Source organism: Phoca vitulina, unplaced genomic scaffold (genome assembly GCF_004348235.1).
Source record: "Phoca vitulina isolate PV1807 unplaced genomic scaffold, GSC_HSeal_1.0 scaffold29, whole genome shotgun sequence".
In the NCBI taxonomy this organism is placed as follows: Eukaryota; Metazoa; Chordata; class Mammalia; order Carnivora; family Phocidae; genus Phoca; species Phoca vitulina.
This window is the reverse complement of record NW_022589732.1, coordinates 13,199,696-13,221,039: the sequence shown is the minus strand read 5'-3', so window position 1 is coordinate 13,221,039 and position 21,344 is coordinate 13,199,696. Positions and strand designations below refer to the sequence as shown.

Here is a 21,344-nt window from a genome sequence, read left to right as displayed (position 1 = left end):
TTTTTCAAAATCCAACTCAAATGCCACTCCTTATGATGCCTTCCTTAAACATATCGTTTCGTTTTTATATCCTACTCCTGTACCATATATGCTTTAGAGGATCTCTGCTGCTGTAGCATGGGACCTCTGCAGGAGCCCACTCGACTCTGTTGGCATATGCACACATGTGGAGGTACAATGGAGTTTACTCTTTGTTGAGATTTGGTGGATAAATACTCTCTTCTCCACTGTCTTGGGTGGTCAGTTCTGAGACATAAACTACATGGTTTCTCAGATGGACCAAGGAGAAGTGAGCCCTAGTTGTCTAAAGCAGTAATCAGCTCAATAACACACCCTTGAATTGGCTTTCCCTCCTTTCCTGTTTGCCTTTTCCTGATCCTCTTGCAATGATTCCCTACTTTTCAGGAAACCCAATCTAGACATCATTTATTTTACGTTATTTGTATTATAAAATTTCACACATTTTGGATTTTCCTGATTGTATCCCTCTGGTATTATTTAATATGTTCTTCTATACTTTGCATTTCACCCATGTAGAAAATATATAGAAAGCAACTGAAAGAGAATATATCAAATGTATTCTCTAAATGCTGAAGTTATAAGGAATTATTTTATTCTTCTTTATGTGTTCCTTTATTTTCTAACAGACTGTATATACATTTATTCAACGAGTATTCATTGATTGACCTCTGCTGTGAGTTAGACACTTTTCTATGTGGAAGGGATGCAGTAATGAATAACACAGACAAAAATTCTCCTTTTACGGAGTAGACAGTCTCTTATAATCAGAAGGTATATAAGGTTTCTATTAATTGCATTGAATTTTAGATTAAGAACCTTTTAAATTAGTTTTAGCTCCTTGTGAGATGTGGAAGGAGAGATTAAAGAAGGCTTCCATTTAAGATGGAGAAAAAAGGATTGTAAAATATTTTCCTGGTTTTTATGATAGTAAAATATTTTTGTACCTGTCAAATTATTTCTGAATCTAATTTATATCAGTAACTTTACTTTAAATAAGAATGTGCTTTGCTTCTAGTATGACAGTGAAAATGAAGCAATATTCTAGGCATGTCACTAAAGATTATTTGGTCATTTGAGGAAGATTTTTTTTTTCCCTTTAGAAATCATATATTTTAATTGCTTCTACCCATTTTGATATTTAACTTTATAATCTTTTGGTTTTTAATTATTGAAAAACCTGTTACATGAGCAGAATAGTTACTAAATGTTTAATATGCCATGCACATTCCTGGTTTTCATAAAAAGCCAGAATAATTAATAATTGCTTTTCTTTTAAGGTGATGATCATGAGGGAAAATTATAATAGATTAAAATGAGATTCGTTTGGGAAATCTGGCTTCATTTTTGTTTGCTCATGAACAAGAATTTCCACAAATGTTAATGCAGCAGAAGTAAAATATGTATTATTCCTATATGGGTTGAAATAAAGAAAAGAATAAGGCTATTTCTTTTTATAGTTTGAATTTCTATCATCAGATGGCTGGACTGTAGCCAGTGGTTCATATTTCAACTTTGTTGTGTCATGTCTTTCACACATACCATATCCCAGGATACCTAACAGATCTAAATTTATAAGTTTTAGTTTTAGAACAGTTTAAAGCATACAAAGTCCTAAAAGTAAGCAGTTTTTTTTTTTTCAAAGATTTTATTTTAGAGAGAGAGAGAATGCAGGCAAGTGGTGGGGAGGGGGGAGAGGGGGGAGAGAGAGAGAATCTCAAGCAGACTCACCACTGAGCAGGGAACCCGCCATAGGGCTTAATCCCAGGACCCCGAGATCATGACCTGAGCTGACATCAAGAGTCGGGCGCTCAACAGACTGAGCCACCCAGGTACCCCTAAGCAGTTTTGAAATGAGTGGAGAGCTAGGGGTGCCTGGGTGGCTCAGTCGGTTAAGTGTCTGCCTTCAGCTCAGGTCATGATCCCGGGGTCCTGGGATCGAGCCCTGCATCGGGCTCCCTGCTCCGTGGGGAGCCTGCTTCTCCTTCTCCCTCTGCTTATGCTCTCTCTCTCTCTGTCAAATAAATAAAATCTTAAAAAAAAAAAAAGAGTGGAGAGCTAATGAAGTTCAGTAAAAAGCTGACTAAGAATATTTCTGCACTGAATACCAAGGAAATTTAGAGTAGCCAATACAATAAATGGGAAAAAAAAGTACAGTATATACTTGAATATGTCTCATCTTCCTTTCTGTTCAATCTTCATGTCTGCACCATCCCCAGGTATAGTGGATAAGGCAGTTGCTTCAGGCTCTGGGCTTTGAGTGACTCTCGCTACTGTAGTAACCAGTATTACATAGCCAGCCTATGACCGAGAGAAGCAGCAGCAATGGGAGAATTTTTAAAGAACTATATAGAAAAACTTGAGCTTTAGTTAGAGTAAAGAGGATCCCTATTTCCTTTCCACCATATCCCACTGGCTGACAGTATTTATATTGACCTGATTTTGTGTCTGTGGAACATGAAAAGAATGTAAAAAGGTAAACATAGATCATACTGTGATTTACTGATCCTGAACATCATGTTCCCTCTGGGATGACCCTTCATGCATTTAATAATCTTACCTTTACTTTGAGACACATAATTTTATACTTGATCATATACAGTGGGTTCTGGCTCAAGATGGTGACGTAGGAGGATTCTGAACCTCCTCCCACAGACACACCAAATCTGTAGCTACATACAAAACAATTTCCTCTGAAAGAAACCCAAAAACTAGATGAGCGACTCCTACACATTGGGCAAATGAGAAAAAACCCACACTGAAATAGATAGGAGAGGCTGAGACACATTCTTGCCATAAACCCCATCCCTGGCACAGCAACCAGTAGTCAGGAGGGAATTCACAACCCTGAGCTTCTACTGGAGGAGCTGGGGCACTGAACCCCACAGCTGGCACCCCAGGTTTTGAGACCTGCACCTGAGAGATGAGCCTCCTGAACATCTAGCTTTAAAGCCAAGAGGCCTTATGTCTACAACATCCAAAGGGCCCATGCAAACACTACATCAAAAACTAATGATGAAGTTATGGTGACTAACAAAAACTAATGGTGAAGTATGGTGACTAACATAACATAATAAAATAAATAAATAAATAAAATGAATTTGGAGGCCAAAAAAACAAAACAAAACAAAAAACAAAGGGCCCATGCAGAGGCAGGACTCACATTTGTAGGTTCTATAGGACTGTATCAAACAGAGAAACAGTTCTTAACCAGGGCACAGTGCAGAGACAACAGACTGAAATACATCCCCAGTCTTTCTGTGAAAGAGGCCTATTGGCTTGTTTTGAAGCTTTGGCCTGTGGAGCAGGCTTCTGGTTTAATGCACATCTGAAGGACTGCTGAAATACTCTGCAAAGACCTTGGAAGTCAGTGGGAGCTATCTTTGTACTCTCCCTCTGCCTCACTCCAGGTCACCAGGATCTTCTGGAAGGGAACTTGTGCACATGTCTGGAGCTCTGGTTTGTGTCACTACCACCCAGGACACACCCCTTGATCACCTGGCTATCCTGGCCATTAGGGTTTATGTTTGCAGGTGCCATGAGACTGTAACAAATGGAGAAACAGTTCTTAATTGGCTTCCTCCCCAGGGCACAGTGCAGCAACCTGAGACTGAAAAATACCCCAAGTTTTTCTGTGATAGAGGCTTATTGGCTTATCTTTATAGCTGTGGCCTGAGAACAGGCTTCTAATTAAACACACATCTAGGGGCCAGCTATAATCCTCTCCAGAGACTGGGGAGACTGATGGGTGTCATCTTCGTCCTCTCTCTGCCCTGCCCCAGGTGGCAAGTTTCTGAGAAAGGAGCTTCTGTACATATTTGGCTTCCCAGCTTTTGTGGCTTCTGCCCAGAGGACACAGCTTTTAATAATTTGGCTCTGGTAGCAGTGGGGCTTGTGTTTACAGATTCAATGGATAATAAGAAACAAACAAAAAACAATTTTTAACTGGCTATCATTCAGGGCTCAGTGCAGAAGCAGCAAACAAAAACACCCATCTCCCAGTCTTCCCCGAAAGAGGTATATTTGCATACTTCAAAAGCTGCTACCTGGGGCACCTGCGTGGCTCAGTCGGTTAAGTGTCCAACTCTTGGTTTAGCTCAGATCATGATCTCTTGGGTTCTGGGATCAAGTTCTGCATTGGGCTCCATGCTGGGCATGGAGCCTGTGTGGGATTCTCTCTCTCCCTTTCCTTCTTCCCTCCTCCCCTCAAAAAAGCCGCTACCTGAGAGTCTGGCTTCCAATTAGTTTGAATCTAGGTGCTGACTGAGATTCTCCTCTTTGACATACTGAGAGGTCTTGGCATATCCTCAACTACTAGGAGCCTCTAAGAGTAAAGTAGGCTGCTTGGACAATCAAAGGTTTGAGAGAAAACCAAGAACTAGGGCAGGGTTGAACAGTAAGGTTGAATTTCTAAATGAGGTCATTCCTTCAGCATTGAGAGAGGTGGCTGTTTTGTTGAATGCATGGAAACCCAACACAGAGAGTCAAAGAAAATGAAGAAATAGAGGAATATATTCCAAAGGAAAAAAGATAAAACCTCAGAAAAAGACCTTAATGAAATGGAGATAAGTGATTTACTTGCTAAAGAGTTCAGAATAACAAAGATGCTTACCAAACTCAGCAGAATAATGTGTGAATAAAGTGAGAATTTCAGCAAAGAGAGAAAATATAAGAAAGTATCAAATAGAAGTCACAGAGCTGAAGAATACAATAACTGAACTGAGAAATACAGTAGAGGGGTTCAACAGCAGGGTAGCTGAAGCAGAAGAAAGGATCAGTGAACTTGAAGACAGAGCAGTGGAACCTATTCAATCAGTGTAGCAAAAAGAGAAAAGAATAAGAATGAGTGAAGATAGCTTAAGGAACTTACGGGACAACATCAGTGGACCAACATCCACATTATAGGAGGCCTAGAAGGAGAAAAGAGAAAGGGGCAGAAAAGAAATCTTATTTGAACAAGTAATGTCTGAAAATTTCTCTGAGCTGGGGAAGGAGACAGACATCCAGATCCAGGAGCTCAGTTCTAAATAAGATGAATCCAGGGGCGCCTGGGTGGCTCAGTCGTTAAGCGTCTGCCTTCGGCTCAGGTCATGATCCCAGGGTCCTGGGATCGAGCCCTGCATCGGGCTCCCTGCTTGGCGGGAGGCCTGCTTCTCTGTCTCCCACTCCCCCTGCTTGTGTTCCTTCTCTCGCTGTGTCTCTCTCTGTCAAATAAATAAATAAAATCTTTAATAAACAAACAAACAAACAAATAAATAAGATGAATCCAAGGAGACCCACACCAAGACACATTATAATTAAGTGTCAAAAGTTAAAGGCAAGGAGAGAATCTTAAAAGCAACAAGAGAAAAACAACTTGTTATGTATAAGGGAACCTCCACAAGACTATAAGCAGACTTTTCAGCAGAAACTTTGCAAATTGGAAGAAAATGGCACCATTTACAGAAAGTGCTCAAAGCAGAAAACTGCTAACCAAGAACACTCTACCCAACAAAGCTGTCCTTCAGAATTGAAGGAGAGAGAAAGAGTTTTCAAGACAAGCAAACACTAAAGGAGTTCATCACTACTAGACTAGCTTTATAAGAAATGTTAAAGGGAGGGGCGCCTGGGTGGCTCAGTTGTTAAGCGCCTGCCTTCTGCTTGGGTCATGGTCCCAGGGTCCTGGGATCGAGTCCCGCATCGGGCTCCCTACTCAGCGGGAAGCCTGCTTCTCCCTCTCCCACTCCCCCTGCTTGTGTCCCTCTCTTGCTGTGTCTCTGTCAAATAAATAAATAAATCTTTAAAAAAAAAAAAAAGAAAAGAAATGTTAAAGGAAGTTCTTTAAGCTGAAACAAAAGGGCACTAATTTAGTAATAGGAAAACATAGGAAAGTACAGACAATGAATATATTTTTGAAGCTTTTTTGTGCTACTGTTTTCTCCCCAACATGGTAAGTTACTTCAGTTGAAGAACCTTGTCTTCTACTTTTACTTTTAGTTCCTTGCGGTGCTGCTGAGTGTAGAGCAGGTGTTGGTCAGCTCAGTGAACTGCCTGTTTCTATATGGCCTATGAGCCGAGAAAGGTTTTTACTTTTTTTTTTTCTCATTTAAAAAAGAATACTTTGTGACACCTGAAAATTATATGAAGCTCAAATTTAGGTGTCCATAAAAGAGTTTTATTGGAGTATATCCAGACTCATTCATTAGGTATTATTTATGACAGCTTTCATGCAATAGCAGAGTTAAATAGTTGCAACAGAGACTATATGTGGCCCACAAAGCCTAAGATATTTTCTTTTTTTTTTAAATTTTATTATGTTCTGTTAATCACCATACATTACATCATTAGTTTTTGATGTAGTGTTCCATGATTCATTGTTTGCATATAACACCCAGTGCTCCACCTAAGATACTTTTTTTTTTTGATACTTTCTATTTGACCTTTTATGGAAAAAATTTATGACCCCTACCAAAACAATAAGAAACATATATATTGTTCTCTGTCCTTGGTTTCTGACACAGAGCTCCTAAAGCCCTTGTAGTTAGGATGCCAGGAACTACCCAGAATCTGTTCTTCTCATATGGATGGCAGAGTTGTAAGAAATCAAGCCAACCTCAAAAGTCCATTCCAGAGGTGACTTAAGGTGGCTCAGTCAGTTAAGTGTCTGCCTTTGTGATCTTGGTGTCCTGGGAATGAGCCCCACGTCCAGCTGCCTGCTCAGTGGGGAGTCTGCTTCTCCCTCTCTGTCTGCCTCTCCCCCTACCCCGCTTGTGCACGCTCTCTCTCTCAAATAAATGGATGAAATCTTAAAAAAAAAAAAAGCCCATTCCACTGCCCTCCCCTTACCTTATCTCTCCCTCCCTCTTTTATATTCTATCCCTGAGATAGAACCAATTTATTTTTTTTTAGTGACAGTGATAATATTCATCCCCTAGCATTGACATTGGGCTTAGCCATGTGATTTCCTCTGACCAATGATACACATTATGTTCAAGCAAAATCTTTTAAGAGTCAGTTTGTGGTTTGCTATGTTCTCTTTTACCTCTGCCATGTTCCACAGAGAGGCTGCTGTTAATCAGCCTGGATCCCAGATTCAGTACTTTGTGGAGTAAAGCTTCACCCAATAAATGATAGATATGTAGCATAAACAATATATAAGTCTTCCTTATTGTAAGCCACTGAAATTTTAAGATTATTACTGCAGCATGACCTAGCCTATTCTGGCTGCTACATTTCCCCTGTTTTTTAATATGTAAAATATATATTTATATATGCATGTTTGTATATTTGTTGATCCAGGTAGCTGTTGTTCTCTTATTTTCACTGCTGTATAATTGTGTTTATCATTTGCATAAATATGTCAGTATTTAATTTATCCATGTTCATGTAGATGGAACTTGTTTCCAATTTTATTAGTCATTTGTTGCTGTGTAACAACCAACCACATAAAGGGCATAAAGCAATGAGCCCTTATCTAGTTTATGCATCTGCAGGTCATGTGAGGTGTACTCCGCTGATCTCAGCTGGCCTTCCTCTGTAGATAGGCTCAGGTTTGGCTAATCCAGGCAAGGGCAGCTCTGCTTCATGGTTTTGTCAGGAGATTTGTCAAGCTGCTCTATATGTTTCTCATCTTTTTTAGACCACTGGGCTACTCAGAATATATTCTTCTCATAGTATTGGCAGAGGTACAAGAAAGCAAGCCAACCTCAGAAGTCCATTTTGAGGATCTGTGATGTCATACTGCTAATACCCTGTTGGCCAATGCAAGTCATGTGGCTGAGCCCAAACTCAAGGAATTTTCCATGGTGGTCAAGGGAAAGAAAGTGAATATTTGAAAACTATAATATGCCAGTGTTTTTACTATTACAAACTGTACTACAGTGAACCTTCTTCCATTATTGCCGTGGTACATATTTGCAAGAAGTTATTTTCAACATATATCTGGGAGTAGGCTTGCTGGCCTGTAGGCCATTCCTCTTCCGATTTGCTAGACATTGCCAACCTGGTTTCCAGAATAGATGTAATAATTTACATATTCTCCAAGAATGTTTAAGCTTTCTCTTCTGCATTCCTGTTAACACTTGGTATTGTCAGACTTAGTTTTTTAACAAACTGATTGGAATGAATTATTTATCTTTGTGGTTTACTTTGCATTTCACTAGCAGCTAGTGAGGCTTATCATTTCTGAATGTTTATTGGCTACTTATATTGCCATTTCTATTAATTCTCTATCTTCTTTGCTCACTTTTCTATTTGTTTTTTTTGGGGGGGAGGGGGGAATTAGTAAAAGTCCTTTATGTATTCTCTGTTGAAAGCTGTCATAAAAAATTGCAGCTAACTTCTAGTCAATGGCCTGTCTTTTTATTTTGTTTATGGTAATTTTTCGTATACAGAAATTGCCAATATTTTCAGTGATAACCATCATTTCCTTGATGGTTTGTACTATCTCTTTTTAACTACTTTATTGAGATGTAATTAACATAGAATATATAGCACATATTTAAAGTGATGAGTTTTGACATACTAGTTACATGTATGTACTAGTGAAGCCATCCATCATCAGCACAGTCAATATAATGAACATACTTATCATCCCCAAAAGTTTCTTCATACCCATCTGTAATTCTTCCTTTCTGTTTTTTTCCTATCTCCTAGGTCCCAGGCAACCAGTGATATGCTTAGTATCTTATATTTCCTACTGATTATCTGTCTACTTTCTCTGACAGTTATTGCGAGAAGGGTGTTGATCAACTTTAAATGTGGGTTTGTCTGTCATCCTTTTAGTTCTTTCAGTTTTTGCTTCAAATATTTTGAAACTCCTATTAGGTGCATACATGTTTAAAATGTATTATTCTGTCTTCTTCATGAATTGACTCTCTTATCATTATGTAACTAACCTTTATGCTAATATTTTTTTGCTCTGAAGTCTACCTGGTCTCATATTTATGTAGCCACTCTTTATTTTGATTCATTTTTCATATTTTATCTTTTTCCATCCTATCACCTTATGTGTTTATTTTGGGTGGGGAGGGCCAGAGAGAGAGACTGGTTGGTTGATGATTGATTGATTTCGGGTGGGGAGAGAGAGAATCTTAAGCAGGCTCCACACCTACTGCAAGCCCAACACAGGGCTCAGTCTCATAACCCTGAGATCATGACCTGAGCTGAAATCAAGTCGGATGCTTAACCGACTGAACCACTCAGGCATCCCTCCATCCTATTACTTTTAATTTACCTAAATATAGCTGTATCTTTAAAATGGGTTTCCTGTGGACAACATATAATTGGATCTTATTTTTTATCCAATATCATAGTTTCCACCTTTTAATTAATGTGTTTAGAGGATTTGTATTTAATGTAATTTTTGATATGTTTGGATTTAGGTCTACCATTTTATTATTTGGTTGTTTTTTTTTTTAAAGAGTTTATTTATTTATTTGACAGAGAGAGACACAGCGAGAGAGGGAACACAAGCAGGGGGAGTGGGAGAGGGAGAAGCAGGCTTCCCGCCAAGCAGGGAGCCTGATGCGGGGCTCGATCCCAGGACTCTGGGATCATGACCTGAGCCGAAGGCAGACGCTTAACGACTGAGCCACCCAGGGACCCCTTGTTTTCTCTTTTTTTACGTTCTTCTTTTACTCCTTGCCTTCTTTTCAGATTATTCAAAGACTTTTTAATATTTTTTACTTTGTGGTTTTTGCCTGTATTTCTCTGTATATATTAAATTTAGTGGTTGCTGTAGAGATTATAACATAATATTATATTCTGTATATTATAACGTACCTAATTAACTTTTCATAGTTTACGAAGAATTTTTATTTACTGCTTCAAGTAGAATATAGATATCTTACCACTATATAGGTTCTTCTCCAATTTATGGTATAATGTCACATGTATAACAACTACATACATTGAAAATGCCACCAGACATTGTTTTCAAGTTTCCTTTCACCTGTCATAAATAAAGAGCTAAAGAGGAGAAAATAGTCTGTTATACATATCTAAATGTTAACCGTTTCTGTTGTTCTTTCTTTATCTCTTAAATTCCAAATTTCCCTTTCGCATCATTTCCTTCCCCCTTGAAGGATAGAATGTGTTTTAGAGCAGGTCTGCTGGTGGTGAATTCTTGGTTTACCTTCATCTGAGAACATTTTTATTTTGTCCTCATTCTTGAAGAATATTTTCACTAAAGAATTCTGGGTTGAAATTCTTTCAGCACTTTAAACTGGCTGCTACAGAGATTTTTTTCTTTGTCTTTGGCTTTAGGCAGTTTGATTTTTTTTTTTTTTTTTTTTAGTGTACCTTGTTTTGGATTTACTAGGCATCTTTAAACTGTAATGAAATTGCGGAAGACAGCATAAAGTGAGAAGAGTTGGTGTCTAAGGAGGAAATTCTAAAAAGTACATATATTTAGGAGACAGGCAGAATAGCTACCAAAGGAATTTAAGAAGGAGTTAACAAAAATGAATGAAGATGATTAGAAGAAAGAAATGTACATGTGTGATCTTAGGCAAATTATTTAATATCTCTGTATACTAATATTCTCATTTATAAAATTGAGATAATAGCAACTAATTTGTAGGGTTGTGAAAATTAAATGATATGGAAAGCATGTAGTATAATACCTATAAAAATGCTCAATAAATAGTAACTTATTACAATGATTATTAAGACAGAAGATAAAACCAAGTTACTATAGTACAGTATGTCACATCTATTGAATTAGAGCTATACCTTTTTTTTCCTGTCCTATATTAGCTTGTATTACTGAAAAATATAATCATTTAGGGGTACCTGGGTGGCTCAGTCATTAAGCGTCTGCCTTCGGCTCCAGTCATGATCCCAGGGTCCTGGGATCGAGCCCCACACTGGGCTCCCTGCTCGGCGGGAAGCCTGCTTCTCCCTCTCCATTGTCTGCTGCTCCCCTTGCTTGTGTTCTCTCTCTCTGTCTCTCTCTGTCAAATAAATAAATAAATAAAATCTTAAAAAAAAAATTGGAATACACTCAGCCATCAAAAAAATGAAATTTTGCCATTTGCAACGACATGGATGGAACTAGAGGGTATTATGTAAACAAAGTAAGTCAATCAGAGAAAGACAATTATCATATGATGTCACTAGTATGTGGAATTTAAGAAACAAAACAGGATCATAGAGGAAGAGGAAAAAGTAAAACAAAATGAAATCAGAGAGAGAGACAAACCATGAGACTCTTAATCATAGGAAACAAATTGAGGGTGCTGGAGGGGAGGGGGGTGGAAGGTTGGGGTAACTGGGTGATGGACATTAAGGAGGGCACGTGATATAATGAGCACTGGGTATTATATAAGACTGATGAATCACTGACCTCTACCTCTGAAACTAATAATAATTACATGTTAATTAGTTGAATTTAAATTAAAAGCATAAAAAAATAAAACAAGTCTTTTAAATGTTCATTATGAAGCTTAAACTGAGAGTGTTCTTTTATTTATTTATTTATTTATTTATTTATTTATTTATTTATTTATTTTTGAGAGAGAGCGAGCGAGGATAGGCGGGGGGGGGGGGGGAGCGCAGCGGGAGATGCAGACTCCCTACCAAGTAGGGAGCCTGATGCAGAGCTCGATCCCAGGACCCTGGGATTATGACCTGAGCCGAAGGCAGATGCTTAACCAATTGAGCCACCCAGGCACCCTACTGAGAGTATTCTTACAGTATTTCTGCACATTTATATTATTTTTGGTGTGGGCTCAAGAAGAGAGCTAACTGCCACAATTAAAAGGTTTTTAGACAAAATCAGAAAACATTCATTTAATCTTTCTGAGCTTCAGCTTTCTCATTAATAACAACAATAAGATAGTGTTTACATCACACTAGGAGCATTTAATGACTTCGAAATTTCTTTGGATAAAAGTTTAAGAGTCATAGGAAGCACCTTAAGGAAAACAGCATAATGTCCAGTGTTTCTAAGCATGGACCCAAAGAGCAGAGGTGGAGAAATGGAAGGGAACCATGTTATAGGGGAGTCACTTGAGTATCATTTTCATACTACACAGTCTGTGTTTTCCCCTTCCTTCTCCATACTCTCCCTCCTCCCAGTAATTGGACCTAATAGAAGCTCTAGAGGAGTAGTGAGTAAGAATAGCTTGAATTATTTCATCCATCCACATTTCCCATACTACATCCACCCCAGTCATGTTAAGAACTGATCTAATCTGACCATCTGCTTCATTTGACAGGTAAAGAAATCTAAATATAGTAAGATGAAATAATCATTTTTTTCATCTTAAAAGTATTAATCTCTTGGCCTATTTTATATCTGTATTTGCTTATAAATGACAGGAATTCTCAGTGTGTGCCAAGTTGTCCTTACATGCCCCTCCTTTTTTTATTTTTTGCAAAGGTACATGGTAAAATATTTTCCAAACTATAACAAAGAGCATTCAGTGAAAACACAAATCTGTTCCATCTTCGCCACCCTCCGATTCCATGTCACATAAGCTACCACTTTTGAAGTTTTAAGTTAACTTTTTAGTTCTTTTAGGTATTACTCTAATAATTTGAAATGTGGCTAGTTTGAATTGAGATGTGCAATAATTGTAAAATACACAACAGATTTTGAAAACTTAGCATGAAAAGGTTAAAATATCTCATTAATAATTTTTATATTGATTACACATTGAAATGATGCTATTTTGAATATATTTTGTTAAATAAATTATATTAAAATTAATTTTACTGGTTTCTTTTGATTATTTTAAGAATAATTAAATTTATTAACTGTTAGAAAATTTTAAATTATACATATGGTTCACATTTGTTGCTCACATTATATTTCTTTTGGACAGTGGACTTTTAGGACTACTCTAATTACTAGTAAGCATGTATTTCCCTTAGTTGATGTACCAAGTTTACTCATGAGATACCTGATTCTAGTCTGATTCTCATTCTTTTATAAAGGACCAAGGTTTTTTCTGGAAAGTCTTAGGATTTTCTTATTCTTGGTATTCTGAAATTTCATAAGCATATACTGAATTGTACACAGTTCTTGTTCATTTTGCTTATTAGAACACTTGGTAAGCCCTAGCTTGTGTTGCTCTTCAGCTCTGGGAAATTTTCTACTAATATTTTTTTTTTTTAAGATTTTATTTATTTATTTGACAGAGAGAGACACAGTGAGAGAGGGAACACAAGCAGGGGGGGAGTGGGAGGAGAAGCAGGCTTCCTGCGGAGCAGGGAGCCCAATGCAGGGCTTGATCCCAGGACTGTGGGATCATGACCTGAGCCGAAGGCAGACGCTTAACAACTGAGCCATCCAGGTGCCCCTGTACTAATATTTTTGGATTATTTCCTCCCTATTTTTTTTCTTTTGTAAAAAATTTCTTTGCTATTTCTGAATGAGAAAAGGTCTTGTATGATATTAGATAGACCTCTAGTATTAAGTCTCTGTTTTTCTATAATTCTCTCTTCTATTTTCTATTTTCCATTCTGTTGTCTTTTTTGCAGTGGTCCTCGGAGGAAACCTTATCCTAACCTTTTGACGGTTTATTAAAAAATAGGGTGAGATAGGGGCTCAAAGGGGCATGTGACTCTTGATCTAGGGTCGTGAGTTCGAGCCCCACGTTGGGTGTAGAGATTACTTAAATAAATAAAACTTAAAAAAAATAGGAGGAGATAAGCAAACATAGTTGTCTACAACTCTTTCTTCTCTGTTCTTTTGTCATAGAAGTGTGTTCTGCCTGGGGCGCCTGGGTGGCTCAGTCGTTAAGCGGCTGCCTTCGGCTCAGGTCATGATCCCAGGGCGCTGGGATCGAGCCCCACATCGGGTTCCCTGCTCCGCGGGAAGCCTGCTTCTCCCTCTCCCACTCCCACTGCTTGTGTTCCCTCTCTCGTGTCTCTCTGTCAAATAAATAAATAAAATCTTTAAAAAAAAAAAAAAAAGTGTGTTCTGCCTTTATGACTGTGCTGTCTTCTTGAATATATGTGAGGTTTCAAATCAGATTTGGTTTTTTGTTTTGTTTCGTTTTGTTTTAAATTTCCTTCTGTTTCCTGAACTTACCTCTTTGTTTTGCAGTCAGTGGTTTATTTTGTTCAGGGCAGGCTGCTAGAAGTGAAGCACATTTTAGATAAGGAAAATATGTAACTAAATGTGTAGAAGCAGAAATGCAAAAAGCTTCCTCTAGGAAGATAATCTGATCGTTGTAATACTGTGAATGTAATGAGATAAGGGCCTGAACTAGCATGAATGCAGTGAGAACCAAAAGAAAAGAACTGAGTAATTATGCAAGAAAAGTAAGTGTAATTATGAACTGATTTCTCCACTCTAAAACCTCCCAAAGCACCACTTTATTGAACTAGTTATATGCTCCCTTGTAGTGTTAATTATTATATGTGTATGCCTTTCTAACTAAATTGTGACTCTTCAGGGCCGGGGTTATATCTTACTCGTTAACTTTTTTATAAGTATTTATTGATCAAGCACTATGCCAAGGGCCAGGAGAAAGCAGTAGTCAAAGACAAAATAATCCCTGCCCTCAAGGATACTTAATTACTTATATCTTTCACAGTGCTTAGAATTAGATGCTAGGTATTCGCAGAGAAAATATTTGTTACTTAACCCTACTTTAAAAGGTAATATTAGGATGGTCTGTTGTATTTGTTTAGGTGTATTGCAAAATTTATTTGATATTAACTATTCTCTCTTTAACTTGATACTAAAAAAAGTTATTATGCATTCAGATTAAACTAATATCCTTCACCTTATTTAAAGGTAATATAGCACATTGATATAATGAAAACAGCCCACCCTTGAAAGAGTCCAGGTTCTAGTTTAGCTCTACTGTTGAACAGATTTGCACATGAGTTTTTATCCTCTTTATCTTCTCAGAGCCTCAACTTTCTTGTATGTAAAATAAAGGTTAGATCGTTTAGCACTGACACTGTGAATCCAAAAGTGGAAAAATTTTTCATTCCCATAACCTTTGAATAATGTTGTGGCTAAACCATCTAGTATATTTAATTGAATAACTGGAAATGACAGAGAGCTGTCATTTCATGTTTTATTTGAGTTATGATCATTGACTAAATACTGTTTTTTTTTTTTTCTCTTTTACAGACTTGGGTCTAGATCAATATACAATAAAACGCTTTGATGGAAAGGTGAGCGAGCTGTGACACCTAATATATATATCCTGTTGTTTACTAAGAAGATTTTAAAGTTCCTCTAGAATTATTTGTGAGAAATTTCTTAATGCCTGTTCTTCTTGTCAAAAGAGCATGTTTCTTAGGTTGGAAGGCCTATAAGTGCCTTCAGATGCTTCTACCGAAAAAATCAGGCAGGTTTTTCTACATTTTTCCATATAAGGTAACACTAGTGGGTAGCCTGCTATATATAGTAAGGACTAATTCGGTGTATGTTGACATTTGCATTTTAATTCAATTGCCATCATAAAGCTTAACAAGCCCCCAATATTACATTTGCATTTCTTATAAAAACACTTATTTGATTTGACCTTCCTCAGACTTTGACACTCTATAGCAGTAATCCTAACTAGAAAATTATAGAAGTCTTTACTGGTGCTTTTATAATAATTATGAAGGCCACCCCAAATTTGCATATGCATTTGCATTATACTTTCTTTCAGTTCTTTATTTTATGCACAAATAAATCACATAATTAATTGTTCTTAAGTATAGAAAATGAAACTTTCAATTTTATCATCTCAAAGCCGTCAGTTAAACATGTTTTTCCCTTTCAGGCTGAGCTCTACAAAAAGAAAAAGAAAGTATTACACAGGGTCAGAAAGAAAAGTAAAAGGTCAATTTTACAGAGGAGGAAGAAAGCACATCAGAAAGAAGAGAGAGCCCGGGATGGCTCTACAAAGCTTAAAGAGAAGGAAATCAGAAGGAAAATCATGCAGTGGCTGGAAAAGGCAGGATCACAAGAGGGGTCTAAATGGGTGGAGGTCAGGGTTAGTAGAAGCTGATCTTGCAGGAATATGTCGATCCTGCATCATTATATAAAACTCTATGTACTCATAAGGTGAAGATATAAATGGGAAGATCTTTTGCACAGGTGGAAAGAACGAGTGGCCACCTTAAGAGCTGAGCGATCTCAGTCAAGGCTTCCAGCCTAACAATTGCCTTTCCCATTCATATGGCCCATTGCCTTCATCTGGGTATGCTCTTTTTAAAGTCACATATTCTAAAAGAAAAAATGATCAAAAACAGCATTGAACTAGAATGTTAGGAGACAGGTTCAGAGCTGGCTCTGCTTTGGGACAGCCACACCTTTGATCCTTGGTTGTCTCTGCCTCATGTATAATCAAGTACCATATCCATGTGAAGGTTATTTCAGGCACTGATGTCAGGGTCTTATTTCAGAATCTCTGGCAAATCAGGCCCCTGTTTTATCTGTCTTTGTGTCACTCAGAGTCCAGCATATGTCTGCCATACAGGAGGGGACCAATAAACATTTGATGACTTGGAAAAATCAACTAATCAATCACATATTCTTTGGAGATATGGCTCATTAAGTCAGTAATATGTTATAGCAAAATCAGTCTAACAAATCACAGTTTTTGGTCACTGAAGGAATTCAGAGTAGTATGAGATTTCTATCCTCTATTATATTTATATATATGTAAATCTGAAAACATGTAAGGAAGTTGAATATGTGCAAGTTGAACAGCAAATTTACATGTTATAGGAGAATTTCCATTCCTAGAGGTCTCCCAAATATAAAATCCCTAATGGTTACCCATGTTTCACAAATGCTCCTTAAATTTTTCATTTCAGCCCCTAACTGTCCACTTGAGGCTAAAAATTTGCAGCTCTGGGCATGACCGGTGAGCTCCACCTTTGTTTCAATCATATTCAGTTTATGAGCTCTATATTTCCTCCCATTAGTATCATTTGCATTTTTCTGTTTTCACTTATTTTTATAAAATAACAAAAGTAAACTGCAGTAAGACATTATAAGTATTTGAGTGCCCGCCTTGCTGTAGAGATGAAAACGGCAGTACTTTGTTTAGAAGGCAGACTTTATGACAGATTGTAGTGCAAATGTTTGGGCTCTGAAATGGGAGTAGGAAAGCAGGATTTAGGGATCTCAACGTATAATGGTTCAAAGTATGACTCGTATGAAATTCAGGCATATGAAAGTTGACCAGGGGAACAGGTTCTGCAAGAGAATAGAGGAATGGCAGACTCACATAGGGGTAGTGTAGAACTGAGCCAGCCAGCTTGTCCCCTAGCAAAGAGTGCATGGATTTTTCTTTCATCCACGTTATGATATGCATATTTAATCCCTTTGCCAAGTACTTCATTTAAGTACTGTATTAATTTCCATCAAATATATCCTGAAGGTTATGGTTCTTAAATAGGATTTTTAAACTAAGTTCACCTCTAGTTTATGTCTTTATGAATAGTCTTTTATTTCATATGAAGTTTAAGAAAGTAGTTTCTGTGCTGTTTTTAAACCTTGTATAATGAGGTATACAACATTCATTAGGGTTTTATCAGTTTAGAAGTTTTTCCAGGGATTTTTGCCATGTATTTGTGATATTTGTAATAAGGATCATCAATGCTTATTCAACTGATCTTATTATTTTCCTTTAGATCTTCATGTCTCTCTTTCTCTCAGTCAGAATATCTTAATTCTTAAGTAGCAGCTTCCAGAGTGTATAAATCCTAAGACAATTTCCTCTTGAAAAAACAGATTTGTGTAGTAATTATAGTACATTTTATGCAAGATGGCCAGAAATTTAGTCCAAAACTAATACCCTAGAGGAATTTCCTTTTAAACTTGCTTTGATTTTTAAATGGGTCATTTTCTTTCTCTTGTTTTAACTTGAAAGATAAACTAGTTATGAACTACTTAGAGATTTACTCCCATCTTCTTATCCCCCCCATTGTTTTAACTTTTAACACACCATGTAATAAAGTGTATCATTTGACCAGTAGGTAACACTGCCTTATTTTATTGTCTTTTAATTGAATTGCACTTTAGCCTTTTTGTCATTGAAAGCAAGAACAAATGTAGAAATAGTATCATTTTGCGGAGTTTTCTCATTTGTGTTTGAATTTCATACAACCTCTAAATGCAAAGTAGAAAAGAAGGCCCAACTGATACTGAGAAATAATTGGACAATTATTTCTTGTTTTGGTGCCTATCATCTTCTCTCTTCTTTTGTTTGACTAGAAAATGCTCTTAAGTAAATGAAACATTCCTGTTTCAACTGATAGTGAAACTGAATTTGATTAAGCAGCTTTTGAATTTGGGGGAGGATCATTTTCCAGAGCCCATCACTACCTAGTGTTAATGTACACTAATCCTTTACTCTTAGTAGCAATTTCCTTTGTAGAAAAGTCATGAAATACATTATTATTGGCACTTGCATCTTTTATGCATTTCAGAACTATCTGCTAACACAGGCCTTATATAAAGAAGTGATAGTGTACCTTCACTTTAAGAAAATGCTTTGTAGATAGGTGATACTTTAAAAGACATTCAGACTGGGTCTTTAAAGTTCAAAAACTCAGAGCTTGAAAGTTCAGATTTTTCTCTTAAAGGATATTTGAATATCACTACAGTGTACTAGCACTATTATACAGATGGAAATACAAAATATAGTCTGGCTTTTGTTTTAGTGTAATATATCATAGATTTTTTTAAAAATGCACCCTCCCCCTGCAATGTCCATGCATTCTGCTTATGACTTGTTAATGTAGTTACTTCATGAAGTTTGGGTTATTTCTTTAATAAAAGCTATATTTTTCTGGTTTAATTTTTTAATCACATAATAACTGGTCTATAAAATAAAGCATCATTTCTAAATGGAGCCTTTATATTATATAATCATCAAATATTTCTTTCCTTTAATGATTTAGTTGCTGTTTTTTATTGGTGTGGCTTATCTCAAGTGGTTATACCCTTTATTTTCCTGTTTCTCTTAGCCCTCCCTTTTTTCCCTCAGCATATCAAAGATAGAAATTGTTTTGGATTTTCTGTTCCTGTTGTATGTGATAGATAACCCTCTCTGGACCAGACACCACCATTTTTTTTTTTTTTAAGTTACAGTAGAAAACTGCATGGTCTAGGTAAAATTGTTTCTTAAGCAAGGAATACCTATGTTCCAGAGTTTTGACATAATTCTCTTCTCTCTTCTAAAAACTTTGTGAAGCTCATACTCTTTGTCAAGTAACAATGAATTGCCCATTGAAAGTAAATTGTTCATTGTTATCATTTTACCATGTATTTCTTTTTCAGAAGATAGTTTTTTTAATTCTTCCTTCCCTATCAAATTCCCTTTTCCCCCAACCACTCCCTGAACATTTCAGAAAGCATCCCTCTGGACTGCATTTTTCGTTATTTGTATTTACAGTATCCTTAGAATCTCTCCAGTTTGGAAGAAAGAGTTAATGTGTGTTTTATTCCTCTCTTTTATGATACCTACAAGAATATTTGTACATGTGAAACAGAAAAAATATTTTACATCAAATTAAAATGACATTGTTTCCCCCCCCCTCCCCCCCCAAAATGACATTCAGGTGAAAGAGATAAAAGTATGGTCAAAGCCTAGAAAAGGAAGAACTGATTACAGTGTTTATAACAGAAAAAGTTATCAGCAGAAAAAAAAATGGCAGCCATAGTTAAAAATCAAAGCTTTAATATAACCAAAGGCTTTTAATTGCTTACTAGATAAGAGTTCTTTAAAAAAATATTGATAAATGAACTTTAAAATGATATTCTGCTTAGGGGAAAGTCTTGGTTCCCCAAGGGAAATGTGAGCATTTTCCCCTATAACATAATACTCTTAATGCTTTACTTAAGTTGTTTATTTACTTTATATCAAAGATAAGATCTTAGTGTGGAATAAGGGCAAGTATAATATTACTTCTTGACATGCATAGTAATGTGAAATTTATTGTAGATCAAGGAAATGTAAATTAGGAGAGGGGAGGGACTGAAAGCTCCATGGGACAAGAGTTTGATGAATCTTCACATTTATTTGAACTGTTTTAATTCTGCTCACATTTATATAGCAGGTTATGATGTTATGGGAATTCTGCATTGTTCACTAGGCACATCTCTCTTTCTCTCTTTTGGTTTCCAAAGATGAACCTAAGTCAAGTCTAAATTCTTGGTGAATTGATATATTTCTTCAGGTTTTTCTATTAATAAATACAAATATATAGACAGAATTATGTGATTTTTTTCACCATGTTTTTATGTTTTTATTTGCCCTACCAATCCCATCTTTACAATAGAGTATATCACCTGTGTTGTCTTACTTTTATAATAGGGAAATTTTTTATTTAAAAAAAGTGTAGCAGATTCCAAGAGAATGCACAGATTTCCCCCACTGTCTAAAATTAGAGCATTCCTATGGAAGCTTTCATTAAGCTGAAACAGCATAAAGCAAAGAAACTATTACCATTTTCATAAAAGCAAAAATCCTCTTTGGATTTTTTTCAGTTAGCAAAAACAGGTACCAGCATAGGTCTTTCGTGAAAGAGAAGTGGTATAAAGCAGACTTTCAGATAGCAGGGATCCTGTAATTCCTGGAAGCCTGAAGTTCTCCACAAGTATTTCATATTCACATATTTATTTTAGGGCTGAAGATTTAGCCCATTTTAAAAACCACATTAATATATTCACTCATTAGTTGTCAGTTGTTTATTTTTGCAATTTAAAGTAAACTGTCTAAATGAAAAATACTTGACTCTATTTGTCTCTTGCAGGAATTATTACTAATAATAACTATACGAAAAAGAATAGTTGAAGCTTTTTGAGTATTTATCACATGCTACACTCTATTTTTGTTTTCTGGTTTTGGTTTCACGTGCAATGTGGGGCTTGAACTCACGACCCAAGATCAAGAGTCGCATGCTGTGTGGACTGAGTCAGCCAGTCACCCCTACACACTGTTTTAAGTTCTTACATATAACTCATTTAATCCACACAGCCACTCTTTTAGATAGCTTACTACTTTTATCATCATTTTACAAATAAGAAACTACATAATAATTTTTTTTTTTAACATTAGATCATATAAGCTAGTAGGTAGTAGAGGCATGATTCCAAATTCGTAGTCTGGCTTCAGAGTTCAGTCTTAAGCACTGGGGTATCTTATTCATATATCTAAGCAATTTGTCTATATGATCTATTTGTAAATAGAAATTTCTCTAGTCAAGTAGCTATTTTAATACTAACTTAATGCCATTTGTGCAAAAAAAAAAACAAAACAAAAAACCCTTGATATTTCACTTTCTTTTTGCTAAGCATGTTGAAGTTAATTTTTTCTGCTTTGATAAAGTACAACTAGAAACTCCTATTAACCTGAGAACCCACATAGTGTTTT

General features: G+C 36.4%; 1 protein-coding gene across 5 annotated transcripts in view; it reads left to right on the top strand.

The window, feature by feature from the left end:
• Nucleotides 1–21,344, top strand: part of MICU1 (mitochondrial calcium uptake 1) — a 238,976-nt gene that overhangs the window by 82,118 nt on the left and 135,514 nt on the right. For all 5 annotated transcript variants that reach the window (XM_032423966.1, XM_032423968.1, XM_032423964.1 and 2 more), the window contains one exon: nt 15,095–15,138. In XM_032423966.1, coding sequence (XP_032279857.1) covers nt 15,095–15,138 — 44 coding nt within the window. The remainder of the gene's footprint in view (nt 1–15,094; nt 15,139–21,344) is intronic.